Source organism: Vigna angularis, chromosome 9, assembly GCF_016808095.1.
Source record: "Vigna angularis cultivar LongXiaoDou No.4 chromosome 9, ASM1680809v1, whole genome shotgun sequence".
In the NCBI taxonomy this organism is placed as follows: domain Eukaryota; kingdom Viridiplantae; phylum Streptophyta; class Magnoliopsida; order Fabales; family Fabaceae; genus Vigna; species Vigna angularis.
This window is the reverse complement of record NC_068978.1, coordinates 22798219-22820337: the sequence shown is the minus strand read 5'-3', so window position 1 is coordinate 22820337 and position 22119 is coordinate 22798219. Positions and strand designations below refer to the sequence as shown.

Genomic DNA, 22119 nt, shown 5'->3' with positions numbered 1-22119 from the left:
CTCGATAACCTACAGCGACCTCCGCGCAAACCTTTATACAACGCAGATTATCGGGGTCAATGCCAAGCCCCAATTCTATAAAAGATTATATAAAAGCTTGCTCCTAATCAAGATGTGTGATTGGTTCACCATATTATACACAAAGTTATTCTTTCTAGCTCGGCAAAAAAAGCGACTAGTGCCAAAATTAAACACATTACCAAACAAGCCTTAAAATCGAAAGCATGCAGGAGAGTGTTACATTTCAGGGTATCCAAGTGAGTCATCGGAGGCTTCGCGCTCGCGGAAGTTGTTTTTGCTTTTGGAAGCATCGGAGAGAGCGACGGCGGCGTGATGGTGGAGAAGCAGCAGAAAGAGCAGAAGAAGAGGCTTGGTCCGCGAGCACGGTTTCATATCATCTGCTGGGGAATTAGCTCCACCGAATTGCTGAGTGATGCGATTGGTTTCAGTTGAGCATGCGGGAGCGAGATTGTTCGGAGAAGGTGAAATGAAACCCTAGCTAGCGCAGTGGCAATAGCAGGGTTTCGGGTCTAACCGATCTGCAAGAGATTAGTTGACGGTGATGCAGAGAAGGGGTTTAGAATTATTACAGTGCAGTTTATGCGAAGGAAAATGTGGGTACATCAATTCAATGAATTTAATTTGTGACATATGGTTAAAACAATTGCTTTGTATGTAATATTAAAATGGTGTTAGTTTTCTGCGCTCTCAGTGTAATCATCCTAAATCATATGCATATTGTTTCTAAGAAGCTAAAACACCAACGTGATGACCCCATCTCCGTCATATTTTTTTATTATTTTATCATATATGTTTTTGTATTATATATTATTATTACTTTTACTTTTCTATTCTATGTGATTTTTTTACGTAATGTTATTTTTATTATTTATTTTGTTGAAATAATGTTGTAACTAGAATATCCGATTACATAGAATCAAACATTCTAAATCATTAATTGCATAGAATGTGAATATATATTCTGTTTTTTTTTAATTTAGCAAAAGTATTTTTTTTTTCACTACCTATTAGTTTTTCTTTCTACATTTGTTTATTTCTTCCTTTTTATATTGTTATATTCCACGTTAGAATTCATATAAGTTCATTATTACTAAAAAATATTAGGTTGGGTTTTTTGTATTTTTTTTATGTTAAATTCAGTCAGCGCTTGATCTAACGTAAGTTAAAATGTTAAAATGTTTTTTTTTCTTTTCTTTTTTGTTAAAAGTTGTAAGTTTCGAGTATCAACCAAAATTTATTTGACACATATTTGAATAAATCATTATAACCACATAAAGGAAAACATAACATAATTTGTTTGAAACAAGTACAAAAGTGGGTTTTACAAGTTTTTTTTATTTATTTGACACATTTCAGAATGCATCATCCATAATACAAAATTTGTATTCCAGTTGTAGTATATGAAATATACATGGTCAGCAGATATATAGGTATTAATGGATATATAGGTATTAATAGGTCAGATTATCTTACGCTTTACAAATATACGGTATTAATAATTGATTATTGGGTTTGATTGCCTAAAAATATACTGCCTTAATAGTTAATCAATGTGTTTGACTGCCACAATCCCTATAAATATACATTGATGTCCAGGTAAAATAACCTTGATTTATCCTAACAAAATAGATATCTCTTTATGAAACATATCTGACTTGAGCGTCGGAATATCTTCTACACGTCACCCATCGTTCAGAAGTAAATAACTTGGAGAAGTTAACTTATTCAAGAGACAAAGCAAAGCAGATAGGTAAACGACGGAGTGGAGCGCAAGAGTGAGCGAACGAAGCATAATAGAGGGAGGAAGGACGACTAACCTCATACCCTTTCAACCGAAACATTTGGCTTAGATTTAACTTTTGGAAAAATGAAATAAATATATTTTTCATTTTGTTTAAAGTGATGCATTGTTGAATTTGGAGATAGAATTTCAATATTGGACTATAATTTTTAATGAAGTGATAAGTTGTATAGCATGGAAGAGTCCAAAATAATGAGTATGTGTCAAGTGTAATAAATTTGACATGTGATGTAATTATGTTTTGATATATTTGTATAGGTATTTTGTACATAAGATGACTTAAGTCATGTATGAGTCCATAAAAATTCACTTATCATTTACTTGAGTAGGTGTGTAGGGTAACATTTGAACATGGTTTTTTGATTGTGATATTAAGATATGACAAAAAACATTGGACAACAAGAAAGGAAAACATGTCTTGTTAGGTTGTGAAAGAGGTGTTAAGTAAATTGTGAGACAATTATAACTGGTATAATAAATGTAGTTATCCCTTTAAATTGTGAGGTAAACTTATTCAAAATGGACAAGGTAGGAATTGAAGGTAATATGTGAAACTCATAAAAATGAGTTTGCTAAGACACTAGTTGGTCACCTATATGCTAATATATTACAATTGAATGAGCATTTCATGATTATTGACATGACAAACAACTTAGTGAAACCAACAAACATATTATTTACTCTGAAAAGGAAGGGCAATGTCACAATAATAAAGCAATCGTACAATGCAAGATATGCATACAAGATATCATTGAAAGGGTTTAGAACTGAAATGCAAAAACTAATGATGTTGTTAAAGCATGACAAGTATATTCACTATAGTAGGTGCAATGAGTCTTCATTGTTAAGACAAGATCATCTAGAGAGACAAGACCGTCTAGCAACTTTTTATTCTCTTTATCTATGCAGATAATGACAATATTAAGCTTCATTCAAAAGTTCTACACAAGATCAGAAAGACGTTAAGAGAAGTGAAGAAATTCTTGGAATGTTTCCTTAATGTTTTTTGTTCTGAGGAAGTCGTACATGCCACCTCTGCGAAAAATCATTGTTGCTCTAACGCTACCTAGCACTTGACTTCGCAAAGGCTATCTTCTTTCCTCGAAGTTCACTTTCTCTGAGTAACAGATCTTTCCTCGAAGAAGGTTATATAAAGAGGATTGAATTAAGAAAAGAACACAAGAATTTATCTTTGAATCTTACGTTGTTATTCTCTCTTCGAGCTTTCATTGTCTCACGCTTTCTTTGCCTAAGAAAAAGTTTTATAAGTCTTCAAATTTCATTGTATTGAAAACATACTCTTCTTGATAGCTTTGATTTGAACTTGTTTTTCTAAACCACTTTTATTGTGTTTGTAAATTCTAAAGAGAATCAAAACACTTGGTTGTTTAATTTAATTAAGTTAAACGGTCTAGTCAGGAAGACTAGTGTTGAACCAGGAGTGGGTAAATTCGTTTATCCAGTTGGATAGTTTGTAAACCACTACTCGCAATACTCATTGTAATATCTTAAAGATTAGTGGAATCTCTTAAGTGTGTTTAAGGGAGAACTGGACGTAGCTCAGTTTGAGTAAACAAGTATAAACATAAGCTTGCCTTGCTTATTTGGTTTCTTAAACATTTTCCTAAGCATTGTTCAAAAACTCAAGTGTTGAATAATTATTTGCGAAAAGTTTTTGAAAACTCTATTCAACCCCCCCCCCCTCCTTCTAGAGTTTTTCCTGGGTTTTAGTTGGTATGTGATTGGTAGCATCAAAAAGAGTACAATGTTAAAAGTGGTAGAAAGTCACCAATTAGAGATTGGGATGACTTAAGAGCATGCATAAGAAGAAAATTTGTTCCATCTTCTTTCACGAAAAATCAAGAGTTTAAACATAGGAATAAAGTGGTGGGGAGTGCTATTATCCCGGTGAAGCTCTTTGAGAATAGAGTGGTGGGGAGTGTATACTTGTTCGGTGAAGCTCCAAGAGAGTGGTGGAAAGTGTATACTTCCCTGGTGAAGCTCTAAGAGAGTGGTGGGAAGTCTAAACTTGCCCGATGAAGATCTAAGAGAGTGGTGGATAGTGTTGTACTTGCCAATGAAGCCTTCAAGAGAGTGGTGGGAAATGTCATTGTGTAATGGTTTGGTAAAGTGTACCGACCCAGTGAAGCTCTTTATGAGAGTGGTGGGAGGTGACACTTGACCTTATGGGTGCATGCGAGTAATCTGGTACTAGTGCAGAACATGCCTTTAACGTCACCCTTTAGACGTCTAACCCTCAAATATCCAACATAAAAAATGACCGGTGGCATTTTTCGTAAATAAAACAACCATATAGACGTTTGTTTTGGAGGGAACAGACCTCTAAAGCCATATAGACGTCTGATGTGGGGGAACAAACTTCTATATACTCACTTTTTAAATTTAAAAAGTCACTTTTTGACTCCATTTAGACGTCCGATCCCGCCAATCCGACTTCTACAGCCATATACACGTCCGATGTGGGGGAAACCGACTTCTATATACTCATTTTTGAAATCTAAAAAGTTACTTTTTAACTCTATTTAAACGTCTGATCCCGCCAATCCGACTTCTACAGCCATATAGACATCCGATGTGGGGGGAACCGACTTCTATGTTTGAAATCTAAAAAGTTATTTTTTAACTCCATTTAGACGTCCGATCCCGTCAATCTGACTTCTACAGTCATATAGACGTCTGATGTAGGGGGAAACCGACTTCTATATACTCATTTCAGAAATCTAAAAAGTTACTTTTTAACTCCATTTAGATGTCTGATCCCGCCAATCCGACTTCTACAGCCATATAAACGTCTGATGTGGGAGGAACCGACTTCTATATACTCATTTTTGAAATCTAAAAAGTTACTTTTTAACTCCATTTAGACTTCCGATATCGCCAATCCGACTTCTACAGTCATATAGACGTCTTATATGGGGGGAACCGACTTCTATATGGCTGCATTAAAACACCGCGAACGCTAGGCAGCAGTTATGCGCACTTAATGTTCATCATCTTCCTTGAGTTTTCTCTCTACGGGTTACGTTTTTCAGGTTCGTTTTCTTACTTTTGCACCGTTTTAAATTAATTTTACTCCAATTACATCACTCTTTGATTCATTATCTTTCATTTGAACCGATTAAAATGTGTTTTCGTTGGGTTTTGGTGCAGTTTTGCTCGAGTCCTTGGGCGGCGATTTCTTGCGTTTTGTGTAACGCCCCGGCAACTCACAGGGACCGTTGACTGCCCCCACAGATCACCACCAGGCTTTCCAGTGTGCTTTGTCCTCACTCGCACACTTTCTGGGAAAACTTCCCAGAAGGTCACCCATCCCAGAATTACTCCAAGCTAAGCACGCTTAACTATGGAGTTCTTATGGGTCAGGCTACCGAAAAGCAAATGCATTTTGGTGATATGAGTAGCCAAATCAATTCCTTTAAGCTATCCTTCAACCGTATAGTCCCATACCTACACAGTCTCCAGATCCCTCTCATTCCGGTGTATGTCCGATTCGTCCATGTACCCCTTCCACCCGAAGCTGCCAGGAGCCGCTCCTTGTCTGTGCCCCCTGCACCATGCTTCTTGCATCGGCGTCACTCCCTGACACCCGGGCACGGAGACGAGGGCGGGGAGTGACGCCGGTGCAAGAAGCATGGTGCAGGGGGCACAGACAAGGAGCGGCTCCTGGCAGCTTCGGGTGGAAGGGGTACATGGATGAATCGAACATACACCGGAATGAGAGGGATCTGGAGACTGTATAGGTATGGGACTATACAGTTGAAGGATAACTTAAAGGAATTGATTTGGCTACTCATATCACCAAAATGCATTTGCTTTTCGGTAGCCTAACTCATAAGAACTCCATAGTTAAGCGTGCTTAGCTTGGAGTAATTCTGGGATGGGTGACCTTCTGGGAAGTTTTCCCAGAAAGTGTGTGAGTGAGGACAAAGCACACTGGAAAGCCTGGTGGTGATCTGTGGGGGCAATCGATGGTCCCTGCGAGTTGCTGGGGCGTTACATTTTGCACTCCTCCAATTCTCTCCACTACGTTTTTAAAACCATCCAATACAAAAAAATGTACAATACATTCTCTTCAACTAAAATATAAAGTTGTAAACTCGAATCACCATGAGCCAGGAGCAACCCGAGACGCCTCAAGCGAAAAAAGATTCAATCAAATACAACAACATTTTAGACGTCTGATCTATAGTGTTAGACGTCTATATAGACGTCTGACCTGTATGGATCAGACGTCTATATAAATGTCTGACCTATTGGGTCCGACGTCTCATTAACGTCACCCATATAAACGTCGGACAGAGATCGGACGTTAAAATCTCAAAATAACAGACGTCTAAAGCCCTTTCTGCACTCAATCAATCAGATGTTAGACAAATTGGATATGAGTTTGTGATTGACTGAGTGAGTTTGGATGTGACTTGGTTACTTTGACAAAATAGTTGTAGGGTTATATGCTAGTGACTTTGATTGTTGATATTGTGGTTGTTAATTATTTATTTTAAGGTGATGTATGTGATGTCATGTGAAGATATGTATAGGTGTATGAAGATACGTACTGTTCAGAAATATTATTCTAAGTAGATGTTTATTACATATGTATGTTTATATGACTTGTTTCTGTTAGCTCACTCTGGCATATTGTGGTTGCGGTTTTCGCCTATGATGATCACTTTTATACGGGAGCAGATTAGTATGTAGTTAGTTCGGATGTTGTATAGCTCAACGAGTGGCTTAATAAAGTTGGGAAATTTATGGTTCTTTGAATAAACTATTTTTCTTTTAGTTTTATTTTGTAATTAAATTGAAATTTTGGTTTATTTTTCTTGAATTGTAAAGACTTATCGAATTTGAATTTCCGCAATGGTATTATCATTTTAAAATTCTTAAATTCTTAAATTTTCACTCGTAATTGTGACATTCCAAAATTGGGGTGTTACATAGGAAGTCCCCTGCATCATAAGGAGCATGAGCCATTTTAATTGAATAGTGAAATACTAGATAACAAAAAAAGCAAGGGTTACAGTTTGTACTTGCTACCACTCTCCAAACACAACATCCTTCATCTTTACATGCTTTCACGTCCAATACATCATCTCCAAGGATTCTTCGTCAACTTGAGTGAAGAGGGTTTCCATCATCTTAGCACCAAGACTTGTTCCTTCATGTGGGTTTTGACCCATTCTTTGGATCATACTCCATCATTGATGTCTATTGTGTAGATTAATCGAGATTGACTTAGTCCAGCTCCTTCATTTTAGTTTGCACCAAATCAATTTTCCATCATATATACCCCATGATGAAGGTGGTGAGCTGATAAGCCCTCTCCATGTGTGGATGTGAGTTTGATCAAGATGCAGACAAAGAAATGAGCCAATGAAATAGAGGAAGCAACAAAGTTAAGCATGAAAGCGAATGAATGATTCATACAAGGTGAAGTAGGATTCTCGAGGAAATGTTTGTTGTGTGGTGGTAAGTTTAGAATGAAGTACCTGAAAAACACTAGAAGGGGGAAGGGGTTGAATAATGTTAATGAAAAACTTTTCGCAACCCTTTTGATATAGCACATTATCGAGCTCTTGGAATTTTTCTTTAAATGATTGGAAGCTCGACTTAATAAATTTGTATAATAACATATTTTAACGTGTTACTTAGAATTTAGATACTTTTTAGCGTTTTATTAAGAACTTCCTTTATAAATAAGATCGTTTAGCCTAGAAGATTCTTATGTTTAGAAATAAAGTGTGACTGCACATTTTCACAAGAGGATCATTTAGGTAAAAGAAGAGATAATTGCACAAGAGATTTTATACTAGTTCTCTCCCACTGAGCTACGTCTAGGCTTCTCCATAGAGAGTTTCACTTTAATTTTCACATGATTACAAATTAGTATTAACACCACTCGTGGTACTCAACAACCCCGCCGAGATTTCCTTTGAGTATTAGCACCACTCCTGGTAAGCAGCAATCTTAGCTGATATTTCCTTTAAGTATTCGAACCACTCTTGGTACTTAGCAACCTTGCCAAGATTTCTTAACTCAAACAAAGTTCAATTGTAAGTATTTTAATTCTCTTCACAATTGCAATCAATGATTGCTTACAAGCTCCTCAGACTATATCTCTCGTAGAGAGGATTTGATTACAATACAACACAGTCTAAACACTCGCATGTGTTTCTCACTTTCTCTCTTACAATAGTAAGCAATATAACAATGAAGTGCTAGAGTATCTTTTTATCTTTTTCTATTTTCTTCTCTTCTCTTCAACTCAAATATCTTCTTTTTCTTGAGCTCTTTCTCTTTTGTTTGTTAGGATGAATATTTCGTTGTAAGCTTTTCTTCAATATGTTATCCTCTTAAGTTATCCTCTTGATTTTCTTTTCAAGAGATATTCAGTTTATAGGCTTCATGGATATTTGTCCATCAGACTGGATTTGTAGCCTTGATACTCGTGCTTTCTCTTTCTTCTTTTCATAACAGCCATTGGGTAAGTCAACTTGTCAGAGCAGACTTGCTTTTTCAGTTCTTTGCTTGAAGTAGGTTGTACGATCTTTTTAGACTTTGCTTCAAGCGAGGAACATTCTGTGATTATCTCCTTTGTCTCTAATATCCACTTTTTTATGTTTGATCTGTAGTACTATGGATATGTGTAGAATAGGTTATCTGCAAGATTAGAGTAAAGTGTGCATGCAACAAATACGTCTTTTCTTATCACTTTTGTTATTTTTGAACGTTGAACATTTAATGTCATTTAATGCTTGTTCAGAACAACAAAATGTTTTTTGAATTTCTACCGTTAGGTAGCATTTTACAATTAAGTTCTTTACTCTAAGGATACCAAGCCTAGATATATACTTCATCATAGGATGAGGTACTTGCTAAGCTCATGGCATTGTTTAGTCAAGTAAATGATTCTTTAGCTTTTGTCTCTTTTTAGACAGATAATGTTTAGCTTGTTATAAGCTTTCTTTCATGCTTTATTATTTATGTATTTTAATATGTTTTGTTAGAGACATTGTCTTGACTTATTTTGTTTCTTTAGAGAAGTTGAATATCTATTCCAGGTATTATAAGTATTGAGGGTTTAACTCAATTTGTCTTAGACGCTTAAGGTACAACAATATTTAGCCATGCGTCTGGGTGTTTTGACCAAGATGTTTTTTTATGTCCTAAGAACCTAAGTGTTTTCCTAAGTTTTTCTATGTTGAGGGTTCTTGTTCTAATTTGTGTATGTTTAGGATTTAAGCTCTAAGTCTTATGTTTTCACCCTAAGTAGTTTTCTGATTATTATCCCATTTTAATGTTATTTGATTAAACTTAAAAACATGAGAACGTTTAGGCATATAGACGATTTTGTCTTTAACAATCTCCCCCTTTTTTATGTTTGAGAAATACACATTTAAACGATATAGTCTTCTTTAGTTCAATATTTAGTTTTATGTTTTGTGTGCTTCGATTTTACATCTTTTATATTTTTTATCTTTTGCATGCTATTAGTGGACATAGTCGAAAAAAAATATTGCATATAGAGGTAAAAATGATAAACAAATAAATGAAGATATAAATTTAAATAGCAAATAAAGTCAACAAACAAATAAGACAAATATTGTAAAACAATAACCAACAACTTTTATTAAAATACACAACAGATTACATGAATGTAAATATGGACTCCTAAGATGAACTCTAAGAATCTGGAGAAACTCCCCCTGATTATATATTATCCTAACTTCTGGTGTACTCCCCCTAAGTACATGCTCCTAGATGTTGACGCGTATACTCTTTCTATATTCTCTCCCTTGTTTGATAAACATCAAAAGGGAAGGAGAGAAAAGACATCACAGCTCGACAAATGGGATTTGTCAACATCAAATCATATTAAATCAATGAAAAAATACGAGGATGTGACACAAAAGAGAATGGGCGGATCATAGGGCAAGGGAAGAACGAAAGAATGGTGGGTGAGTAAGGTCGGCTTGGATAAGAAGGTGCGTAGGTAAGGTGGAAGAACTACGTGCGTAAGGCAAGTAAGTTCTGAGAATAGGAATAGGAAGGGATGTTGCATTATCATGCACATCTTTTTTCGATGATTGGATGAGATGACAATGACGGTCAAGAGGTTTGGAAGAGGGTTTCATTGGTTTAGAATGTTGAAGGTATGGAGACTCAGAGTATGCAGAGGTCATGAAGGAGAGAGATGAGAGTAAGGGTTTTAAGAGAATGAGCTGAGAAGATGAGAAGAGATGTGTGTTAAATAGAGGAAAAAGCTAGTCATGGGCGATTGATCAATCTCGTCCATTTAATGTGGTTAATACGAAAAGATTCGGAAAAGAGATTTTGAGAGTTAGTGTTAGTCAGCAGCGGATAAAAGTGGGAAAAGGTGAAACGCAAGTGAGTAGGAGTGGTGTGTGACGATGTGTGGCAACTCCGATGGTGAAGATGTCAATGACATAGTGGTTGCTTGACAAAACAATCTGATTAGGGGATCGCCAACTAGAACAGTGGCTTTAGCGACCGCTGTGATAATGAAAGACAACGAAGATGTCAAAAGCAACAACAAAGATGACACAAATAGTGGTCGTTGTGGCGATAATGAAAAAAAATTTATATGAAATTATCAAAAAATTCTAGCACTAAATACGATGTTGAATATAATGAAAATTAAGTTTAAAATTAATCTTTCATATGTCTAAAATATACATAGATAATATATTTATAATATTGGATAATATATTTATAAGGAAGAATAATAATAATATTTAACAATTAGTTTGTCCTAACTCTTAAAATAAATTTCCTATTGAATTACCTTTTTAGTTTCTGAATTTTGTCACCATAATTGTGTGTTTTGTTTTCTAATATGAGTTTATTTTAGGAATCTTTCATTGGAAACTTTAACATGAATCTTTTGGATGAAATTACTTGCAAAATCCTATTTTGAGTTATTTTTCTTGGCTTTTTCTTTGCACATTGTTATATCACTTGCCATACCTTTTGGTGTTTGTTGGTTTAGTTTTCTTTCTTTTTCAAATTTCTATAATTTTTGTCTTGTATTTTCCTTCTTTAAAATTTTTGTATGTTATCTTCAAATTCCATAATCTATAAAATATATTGTAAATTGTACAATGTATTTTTGGATTACATAATTTAAACATGTATTTTAGATTGTACAATGCAAAATAAATTTCAGATCTAAAAATGTAATCAAAATTAATTCAAATTACATTTTTAAATTATACAATTCAAAATATATTTGAATTTTTTCACACATGAAAAAACATGAAAAAAAAGGTACAGAAGTTCTAAAAGAAATATGAAATTTAAATCTAATTAAAAGGCAAAAAGAAAAGAAAAAGGACACCAACGCAACTTTGTTTTAGACACAGAAAACTGTTCACTTCATTTTTTTTTTCTAGATCTTCGAATCTTAATACTATTTTATTTATTAAAAATGGGATAAATAGTAGGTTTTGTATAGTAAGTATGAACATATTTTGTTTTCAGTATAATAAAGAGTAATTACAATCCTAGTACAAAACTTTTAATTCTGTTAATTTTGTTTAAACTCGTGTTTAATGAATAAGGTATTTAAACATGTGTTTGATATTTAGCAATTATTCTCAAATCTTTATTAAAAGAAAAATTAACTTTAATATGCCTTAAGCTTAAAGGGAGTCTTTTACCTTTTTTTTACTTTGTAAATTTTAAATCTTTTTTGGTTTCATAAGATTAAATGCATATTAGCGTTAATTGCATATTAACTTTAATTTTTCATTTAACAAACATATATGGTGATTACTAACAACCAAACGCGTATTAATTATATTGAAAATTAATGAAAGGTAACCAAAACTAACCGAACTAAAGTTATTGTATTAAAACTGTAGCTTTATTATAGTAAAAACAAGATGTCTTCTTGAACTGAAAAACTTATTTACCCATAAAAATAAGAGATGTTTACCTTTGGTACATCCAACATGAAACTCTATTTACCACACACGCAAGACCTTTTGTCTAGTTTTAGCAAAATTGAAGAATTAAATGGAAAAATTGTATAGTTGGAAGACAAAATAAATTATGCCAGAGACAAAAAATTATACTTCCTCTTTTTTAATCAACTTTGAAAACCAAAATAAGCTATTTCCTTATTAAGGGAAGTAGAAAATAACTTGAATGAGTCACTTCTAAATTTGAAAGGATAAAAAATACTTTCTATTTGAGAAAAAAGTTGACGAAAATTTGAAAGACTAAATGATATTAAATAATTAATCACATGTCAACATTTTGGTTATAATTGCTTACGTACCTTCTTAAGTTGTGTCCAAATTTCATGATCAGGTGGTAGAATAAATCTAAATTTTAAAAATTACGAATACTAAAACTATATTTTTCTTAATTTAGAGAACCCAAAGCACAACCCTAAATTTCATGTGCTAAAGGCATTCCATACATAAATAACTTAAGCAACAGTAAACTTCCTTTGATATAATCAAACATTGACGATTGAAAGTTTACATGCATATTGTAATTTGGTCTAACTTGCATAAACAACATTTTCCTAAAGAACAGAAAATACGCAAATACAGGAGCTATAGGAAGTAAAGTTCAGGATCTAAAAAATAATCGCTAAAAAAAGAGAAGAGTCGAACATTTCACTTCCACTCTATGGAACTTGATGTTGATTCATAATTAAAATGAGGCTAGTAAATTAACACTAGTTTGTTTCCACACCAATTTATCTGAACCAAAAGCATTTTCACCACTGCCAAATAGATGACACAATTTCCTCTCTCCATATCCTTCCAGAACAGTAACATATTTGGTAGATTTCAAGAGCTACTAGTAGAATGAGTAGCAGTGACTGGGGTATCGTCAAACATGCCAAGTAACAATCTGATTCAGGCACTGATGACGCAGCCCAAATGTAAGAGAACTTCCACATCCACATCCACAGAACATTAGAGAATGGAAGACTTGTTACTACTACTCAAATTAATATTCACATACAGGGGGAATTCTACCCATGTAATGGCAATTGACTCTAAGTAACGCCTACCCTTTTAAACAACTTAGAACCACTAAAAGAAAATTGATAATATACATTGATACTCTAAACCTAACTCTCTTGATCTGGACACCCATAGGAAATGGATTTAGGCCGGAATTTGAGCCGTACCAACTCACAGCACAGCAGCACTAACTAATTACATAATGAGCAACTTTTGGCCAAAATACCTATAGCCAAATCCAATACAATTCATACAAATCCCAGAAATAATTATCAGGGATACACTTGATCTTGTTATCACTAGACGTCATGCACTACCACCAATGAAAAGATTGAAGGCATAAAAGTCCCTGATCTTAATCACCACCAGTCACCTTCGCCTTGCCACATTAGCGTGTTGATTTGCTTTACTGTCATTTCTTATCCTGTCAGCATACATCGGAAGGCGGATAATCTCACTTATTTCATTCAACAAATCTTCCTCAGTAATGTTGTCTCTTATGCTTCGCATCACCTATAAATAAATAGATAAATAATAGCTGAAGCCCGGTACACAGTAACAAAGGAGAAATCAGAAAATAAGAGCTGGTATTAGACCTTCCTGTAAGTATTGAACTCATTTGGAGTTGATTTATCTGTTCTGATACGCATATACTTCCATTCCAGTTTATCAAAATCCCAACAACATTCTATGATCTTTCCAGAATAAACTGAGGGATCTGTGCCATCTGCAGAATTCAAGTTTTCAGTGAGCCAAATGAAATAAATTAGATAGAGTAGAAAATGAACTCTCAACAAAAACAAGACAATTATACCAGAAAAGAAGATAAAATCATTCACTGACTGGTATTGTTTAAGCATTATCCCAGAAACAATTTGATAAGAAATGCTGCCTCTGGCAAGGAGGCTAGATGTAGGTTCTTACTGTTTACCAAAATTGCCAATCTTAACTACAAACTATCGTACGAACATGTAATATTCAATAACAATCAATACTATGACTCGGACTTTATATTTCATATTTTACAAAAGACAGCACACTTTAAAAAAACAAAAAGAATGAAGCATGAAAGAAAATTATATCTATAAATATAGAAAGAGTGGACACAAAACAAGCCAAAATCTTTTGACCTGTGAACTCAACCCTGTTCCCTTCCAAGAGTTTCTTCTTTCCCCGTTCGTAGAGAAAAAGCATCTCACGATCACCATCAACCTGTCAGCTTAAGCAACTACAAATTAGTTGGCTGCATCAAATAACGAACTATAACTGATCAAGGACATCAGAAGTGATATCCCAACACCGTATGAAATAAGGTGATGAATGATGATACTACCTCAAAAAGAAAGTCAACTGAATTCAGATAAGCATATTTCCACTTCAATAGTCCTTCATGAGTACGTGGTATATAAGGATCATCCCAACCCTGGTAATCAATATTTGCCAGAAACAACCTCCTTTAAGTCCATTAACAAAACAAAGCAGAAAAAAATATACTATGTTCGTTAACAAGGATTGGAAGAAGGAATGGACCATGTGCCTAGCATGAGGCAGTCTAGCATTCCCACGCAGAAGTATGTATCAACAAATTCAAAAGGGCAAAAGATCCACACAATTTAAACAGCATAAAAAATGGAAAACAAAAACACAACAAATAAAGAAAAGTGTCTTTCCCACTTAATGCAGAACTGAAAATCTGCTTTCCATGTTTAATACATCAAAAGGGTCACAAACTACCTGAAATATGAGACCATCTGCTTCATGTGAGAGTCTTTTGATGAATTCCTTTAAAAGCTTTGTGACAGTAGAGAGCAACCAGAAATCTTTCCTCCTCACCTAAAAAACATTGCAAGCATATTAATAGCGAAACCCATAGGGAAAAATTAAGTGAAGCTTAAAATCATTTTATGACCAACTAAGGTTAGAGATGCATGCCCTGAATGGTTCCAGATCATATCTATAGTAAGGATTTCTGCTCTGATATATATGGTGCCGTTCATGATTCCTAGGTTCAATCACTTCTTTCTCAAGCATCTTCCACCTTTCATAGAATGGTCGCTACACAAGGGAATTTGAGCTATAAATCAATAATCACGTCTCCCTCCGAAAACTTTGTATTGAAGACTCAAAAGGAAGACAAGAAATCAGAGAAAATAGCACACACAAATATGAGAGAAGGAAAGCTATTAAAACATTTCAGATTATAATCCATCAAACCAAGGTTTTCCACCAAATTTTTTGAAGAAAGCCTCACTCAAATTTTCACCAGAGCATCATTTAAGTAAATTCATTACCCAAATGAAAATGTGAATTCAATACTGCCAGTTTGCAACCAATATTAAGCACTAAACCCTTATTGACCTAGTTTGAAGGTTTTAAATGATAATCATGTCTTGATGAATCTGATTCAGAGAAAACCTTTACCTCACAAACCAATTTTCAGGGCCGACGTAGGTTTAGACCTTCATTCTAAGATGGCATTACAGCCCATCCTAAATCCATTAAAAGGGTCACACAAGCCCAATAGTGTTGGATGTGGGGAGGTGTATTTGCGAAAACCCAAATAATTGTTAATACCTTTTTCCATTTTAACCAATCAGCATGTATCATCTTAATATCTTCATTAATTTCACCATCAATTTTAATATTGATCTCATACACTTCAAAACTTGAGGTATGAAATCCACTCAGCAGCCAAAAGTAAACCTTTTTACTAGTAACTGTCAAAATTATATGGCCATTTCTTTTATTGCAATCAACCTTGATTTTGCTATTATAGCAAAATTTCTGCAAATTCTATTCTGAAGGAAACACATAAAGAAAACAAGCAATGGTTGTATCAAAATCAATAGAAAATCAAAACGAGACAATAAAGTCAAACATTGGTCTAAATTCATCTGCCAGTTCTCAAATTACAATGAAAAGTTCTGTTGCACGGTACAAGATTGAAATTATGAATGGGGTAGAACTACATAAGAATTTTAGTATTTTCCAATAGTACAATACAAATTAAAGATAATGGCAACCACAAGCAAGTGATTTTCCTACCACCAATGCATGAACAAATATTAGTCTTACAAAAAAAGAGATCCCCAAATATTATTTTGTACAATTACATATAAAGTATAAACCAAACCTCTATTATCGACACTTGGTTGATTGCCATCATATCATAGATAAGATATCTTCTCTCCTGCTTCTGTGAATCTGGCAATGTATCAATAACCATCTCACCATCAAGTAATGTGTAGTGGTGGGTTTTCTCGCCCAAACCCTTAGAACCCAAAGATAACAAAATATTAGTTTATGCATCATTAAATGTCAAGATATTTTAAGTGAAATAGTATATCTCTGGTTGCACAGCACACTCTTAGATAAAGTATAACTACAATTAATAAAGGGGTTGACTATGAGCCATTAGGTAGCTAGCTAACTTACACCCCAACTCCAAGCCAATTTGTACATCAATCATCATAACTATTATTGGTGAAGGTATTGCACTATTTGCTACATATAAAACTCACTCAAGTAGAACTATATAGATCATATCATATGCATGATTACAAATGAAGACTAACTTCAAAGACGAATGAAAAATATCCATCCCAAATGAAGGAGAACATCACCAGTGAAAAGAAATAACGTTTAGGTAGAGAAAAGTTCAAATCAGGTAGATGTAGAGTTTTCAGATGGTCCGGTAATACCTTTTTTTCTTGTAAGGGTTACTGGTCCTGGAGATAGCACTAGTGGTGACATGTGACAACAGAAAACCAATTACAAAAAGGAGGGGGAGGCATGGAAAAGAAGAACAGAAGATAAATGCATATATCAAATGAATAGATTGCCAACTGGTCTCGTCTTTAGAGTATAATTATTTCTGTAGAAGTAAATTATATAGTCATATGATGGTATCCTTGTGTCTCAAGCACAGCAAAGGAACATTATTATACATAGAATGGACATTACAGTACATAGAGATGAGGCCTAGGTCCATATGGTAAAATACATCTAACACTCCTGAGCTTATAAATCATATGCACCAAACTTGTTATAAATATAGTAATTCTTGGAGACCACAATTATTAGGTGAAGATATTTGTCAAATGATCATTGAAGTTAACAAACTAAGTAGTAATGTCTCCTGATACAATCATATGCACCAAACTTGTTACAAATATAGTAATTCTTGGAGACCACAATTATTAGGTGAAGATATTTGTCAAATCATCATTGAAGTTAACAAACTAAGTAGTAATGTCTCCCGATACAATATTTTCACAAATGAAATGACAATTTATCCCACTATGTTTGGGGTCCTCTCTAGAATACTAGATTTCAAGCAATCTGAAGGGCAGCTTGGTAATCACAAATCAGAATCATTTGTGTAACATCTCCAAATCTCAGTTCTTAAAGTAATGTTTTGAGCCAATAAGTTCACAAGTTGGTAAAAGTCATAGCTCTATGTCATGTTTCTTCTAAATCTTGACACAAAGTTCTGCTTCTTTTTCAAGAAATCAAGTTGTCAACAATAAAGAAACGGTATTTAGACCTGGATCTTGTGTCACTGGAAGAGCCTACCCAAATTGTATCTAAGAATCCAACATGATTATGGTGTCCATATAACAAGCCTTTTCTTAGGACTCCATTAATATACTTTAGAATGTGAATAACTACATTCCAATATCTTGCACATGGAGAATTAAGAAACTAACTTACCACAATGACCACAAAGGAGATGTCAAGGTGAGTGATCCTAAAGTAGTTCAATCTCCTAACTAGTCTTTTGTACCTCCTAGTATCTAAAAGATGCTCCCTTGGACTTTGTAGAAGTTTAATTGTTGAAGATATCACAAGTAGAGATAAAACAAAATTATAATATATAAATGAATGCAAATCTTACTTCCGAGCCGGTTTTGTGAGGTTCCATAAAGCTTAATTCTACTTTCTTAAAATGGCTTAAGAACCATTCAAGTCTATCATAGTCAAATTTGTTAGTCTCATGTCACCCACTATCAAATTCCCCTAATCCCATCCTCGAGATGTCTAATCCTCAATGTGAAAGGGTGTGTTAAAGAGGCTGTTACATTATAATGTGTGTATGATAAAAGGAAACAGATTAAGAAATAGTGTTAGTTAGGTTGTTAGGGTGAGTGAGGTTTCCTTTATATAGTTGGAGGGTCCTGGTATGCAGGGGACTTTTGGATAATTTTATAGATTGAGCTTTATCTCTTTGTGAAGGGGAAACCCTTGGAGGAGAGAGTGTTCTCCTATTTTTGTGTTATTTTCAGTCTATACAATAAAGAATATTATTCTTCTTCCTTTATTCAATTTTGGATTCCTAAGAAATTGGTCTAACCTGCCGAATCAAGAAGGCGTGGAAGCATGGAAGAGTCAATGCCTTGGAAGGATTGACCAGCGAATGAGGTAGAGCCATAGTCCAATTCAGAGAAAGTTTCCAAGAATTGAAAGAAATGATATTGGAATACCAGAATCAAGAAAGGTACTCAAAAGGAAGTGAGAAATATGTCATGAAAGGAAAAAAAGAGGGAAAACGGGTAATGATGTTGAGAAAGATAGTCTGCAAAACATCAAGGCAATAAATTCTTGAAGAAGGAGAGTCCTTGGCTAATGATGAAGAGAAGGAGAAAAGATATCCACAGAGTAGTAAACCACATGAGGAGGGATAAGAATTGTCGGGGGCCTGGGGTTAAAACAGTGGGGTCAGGGAGTGACCCAGTTGAGGTCCCGCTGCCCATAGGTGCATCCACTATAGCAGTTACGGATCCATACCCTGAAATTCCTGACATTATAACACCTGTTGATCTTGCTTTTAGCAATGGCCACAAAGGAATTTCCAGTTTTGTTGCAGAATCTTTATTAACTAGCTATCTTGAATTATGGAGGAATGTAAAGATGGTAGGAAAGAAACTTCAGGAGCAGAAGCAGTGCAAACAGTTTCAGAGCAAACTGCGACACTTCTACTTTATGTGGATACACCAGATGTTATCTGCCATAAGGATTCTCTCAATGTTGTCCAGAATGATACACAAGCTGATGATCAAGTACATCAGGTATACATAATGCAGTCAATTCAAAGGAAACACTTAGCTCAGCATGATGATGATGATGATGATGATGATGATGATGATGAATAATTTGGATGGTCAGATCAACAAGCTCTTTCCTTTTTAGCTTCTAGGATGAACAAATTTGGACAAGGAGAGGGTTTAGCCAATGCTACTGCTATACAAATGCAGAAAAACGTTTCGGGGTTGGAAGAAGAGAAAAGAATTCTTGATCATTTGTCAGAGAATTGTTAAAATCCAGGCCCATGTAAGTGGTCACCTAGTCAAAAAGCAGTATAGAATAATCATATGGTCCATAGGAATCCTGAAAAAGAAACAATTCTTATAATTAATGGAACAAAAGGAGTCAACAATTCTCGCATATCGACCACCACCCAAGCCTCCAGACTTGAATTGGAGGGCAGTAGCCAGTGGATTCCCTTCCTATGATAACACATTGATGAAGATGAGTCATGGGAACAAGCTTCATTGTTCCAACCTTGAGGACAAGGTTAGGATATAATGTGCGTATGATAGAAGGAAATATATTAAGAAATAGTGTTAGTTAGGTTGTTAGGGTAAGTGAGGTTTGCTTTATATAGTTGGAGGGTCCTGATATGCAGGGGACTTTTGAATAATTTTGTAGATTGAGCTTTAGCGCTTTGTGAAGGGGAAATCCTTGGAGGAGAGAGTGCTCTCCTATTTTTGTGTTATTTCCAGTCTATACAATAAAGAATATTATTCTTCTTCCTCTTTACAATTTTGGGTTCCTAACAGGACCCATATCACCTAGAGATGAAACTAAATTATAGTATATAAAAGGATACAAACCTCACCTTACAAACTCGTTTTGAGATTGAGTAATGCTTAAATTCTACTTTTTTAAGATTGGGATTGGGATCCATAGGTTTGTTAAAGGTATCACCATAGTATAACCCAAAGATATGAATATGAACTTTGGCAACTAAACAAGCTTTGAGCCAATGAAGTATCATCAAAGCCAACTCAGAGTAAGGATCCACCCAAAACCAACAAAAAGTTCCTAGGTGGCAAAGGAACAAGATCTCAGGTACCACTGTTTTGAGGAGCACTGAGTTCATTAAGAATGATTTGCCACTAGGTAGACTGGGCTACGGTATCACTATCAATTTTAGGAACTGACACAAATGAAAAGGAAAAACGACAAGTATAATGGGATGGAGACAACCTGTGATGGGCAATGGTACTTGAGATTTTTGAAAAATATCATAGAAAGGTTCCCCAGGGAAAGCACAAGTTTGACTAGTTTCTAGATGCCATGTAGAAGTAAATGATAGTCATATGATGAAATCTTTGACTGTTAAGCTCAACAAAGGAACATATTGTATATAGGATATACATATATACATATAGTAAAATACATCTAACAATTACAACCAATCAAGGAGACAATTAGGGGCTAGCTTACAGCCTTATCATTGGATAGCTTTCAGCTATTACCAAAATTATAGTTGAAAATGGTATTAAGAGAATATCCATAGGTAATTTTTTACTGGATTCTCACAACACTGAGTTGTTATTTAGGTTAACTGTCGGAGAAGACTGAGTTAGAAGCCATGATGTGAGACTGATTCTTATATAAGAATCAGTTCTTGATAGTAAAATATATTTTAGCACAAAGTATAAAGATGTAACATGTTGGACCCATTTTATGTTCTTAAATGGTTTCAACCCGGGTGAAAAGTTGCAGAAGTTCTTAAATCTAGTGTGACATAGCAGAACTCATTTGTAGGTGCTCTAAAAGATATAAAATCTATGAATTAAGCTAAATCCACTACTAGACACATCATAAATTTCAAATATAAAGTAGCACACGCACATCATTTGTACTTCTGCAAGGGAACCTCATTTGAACCCTTCGAAAATTAAAACTTCTATCAATTAAGTAGCATCCATCCATTGTTATTAGCATCATGTATCTTGTACCATCTGCTTTCCATGTTGCATAATAGTAGCGTTGTCGTAACAATTGTAAATTATCCCTGCAACATAACCAAACTCAAAATAAATTCATGGAAACAGTAGTCAGATTAATAAGGAACAGGGTCATGAAATCAGTACAACTAGTAATTTACAAATCTTCAACAGTGCATAAATAAATTAAAGCTTCAGCAAGAGATTTAGCTGTTGAAACAACACTTAACATTAATAATATAGAAAATATATTTTAGAGGGCTTGAATACACCTCTCTGATCATCTCATATTTATAATAATAGAATTAGATCAAAAGTCTGAATTAGAAACCTATGTACAAGAGGTAGTAGTTTCCAATAGAACTATTTTCTACCCAGATTCAATACTTATTCCAGCAACAACAAAAATATATTTACTCTTTCGGGTTTACCCCTTTGGCATTATTAAAGAATAAAAAAAAATTATTATAATGCACTTGTTAGCAAGACCCTATTTTTATACTCTAGCAAACAAAACACTTATCTTTTAGTAACGGCATAAAAGTTTCTCACCCATTACAATTACAAAATATAAGATACCAAAATTCAGAGATAAGTTCATAATTCTGTCAACTATCCAAACCTCCTATGAAGAATCTGACTTATTTGACGAGCATACAAATAATGTATTCCTTCTTATTTAAGGAAAACGTTATATAAAGATGACAACTTTAATTTTCTGGTGGAATATCAAATCATTTAAAGTCATCCATTACCTATTTTTATGCAATTGAAAGATGGAGTGTAAACTTGTTGGCTAAAACCTATAAACAAGAGGATAATTATAGGTCCTACTAAAATTAGCCACTGGACAAAATCTAAGGAAATCATTTTTCATATTATCCTCAATTTCATGCATTAATTATCTTTCTAGACATTTAAGCAAAAAAGGACAAAAAACGCATATTACCAATACAATGCAAAGCACTATGCACAAACATATAATGTTTAATGCAAGAAATACAAGTATAGTAGCAAAAGAAATAGCAGCCCCAAAGTTTAATGTATGATTAAAGTATCATATAAAATAAGGATATGTGTCTCAAAGAAAAGGAACCTGTTGAGAGAAACTGGGTGTGATCCTGGAAACTGTGTGTGTCCCCTAGCCTGCATATCAGTAACCACTCAAATAGTTATCCCAAGCATATGAGGTACATGAAGTAGGAATGAGTAAAAAAATAAATGGAGAAAACTCAAGTAATATAAACTGCATTTA

General features: G+C 34.4%; 2 protein-coding genes across 5 annotated transcripts in view; both read right to left on the bottom strand.

Moving 5' to 3' along the window:
- LOC108322541 (protein DEFECTIVE IN EXINE FORMATION 1) overlaps positions 1 to 693 on the bottom strand; it is a 33540-nt gene extending 32847 nt beyond the window's left edge. Inside the window, exon 1 of the mRNA XM_017554669.2 lies at positions 242 to 693. Coding sequence (XP_017410158.1) covers positions 242 to 393 — 152 coding nt within the window. The 5' untranslated portion in view covers positions 394 to 693. The remainder of the gene's footprint in view (positions 1 to 241) is intronic.
- Positions 694 to 12295: 11602 nt separating this feature from the next.
- LOC108322542 (uncharacterized) overlaps positions 12296 to 22119 on the bottom strand; it is a 31608-nt gene continuing 21784 nt past the window's right edge. For 3 of the 4 annotated variants that reach the window (XM_017554670.2, XM_017554673.2, XM_017554671.2), the window contains 9 exons: positions 21961 to 22010; positions 20770 to 20932; positions 15983 to 16120; positions 14782 to 14904; positions 14584 to 14682; positions 14183 to 14272; positions 13980 to 14061; positions 13446 to 13576; positions 12296 to 13362 (listed from right to left, as the gene is read on the bottom strand). In XM_017554670.2, coding sequence (XP_017410159.1) covers positions 13219 to 13362; positions 13446 to 13576; positions 13980 to 14061; positions 14183 to 14272; positions 14584 to 14682; positions 14782 to 14904; positions 15983 to 16120; positions 20770 to 20932; positions 21961 to 22010 — 1020 coding nt within the window. In that variant the 3' untranslated portion in view covers positions 12296 to 13218. The remainder of the gene's footprint in view (positions 13363 to 13445; positions 13577 to 13979; positions 14062 to 14182; positions 14273 to 14583; positions 14683 to 14781; positions 14905 to 15982; positions 16121 to 20769; positions 20933 to 21960; positions 22011 to 22119) is intronic. The other variant, XM_052868532.1, reaches the window with a different exon arrangement.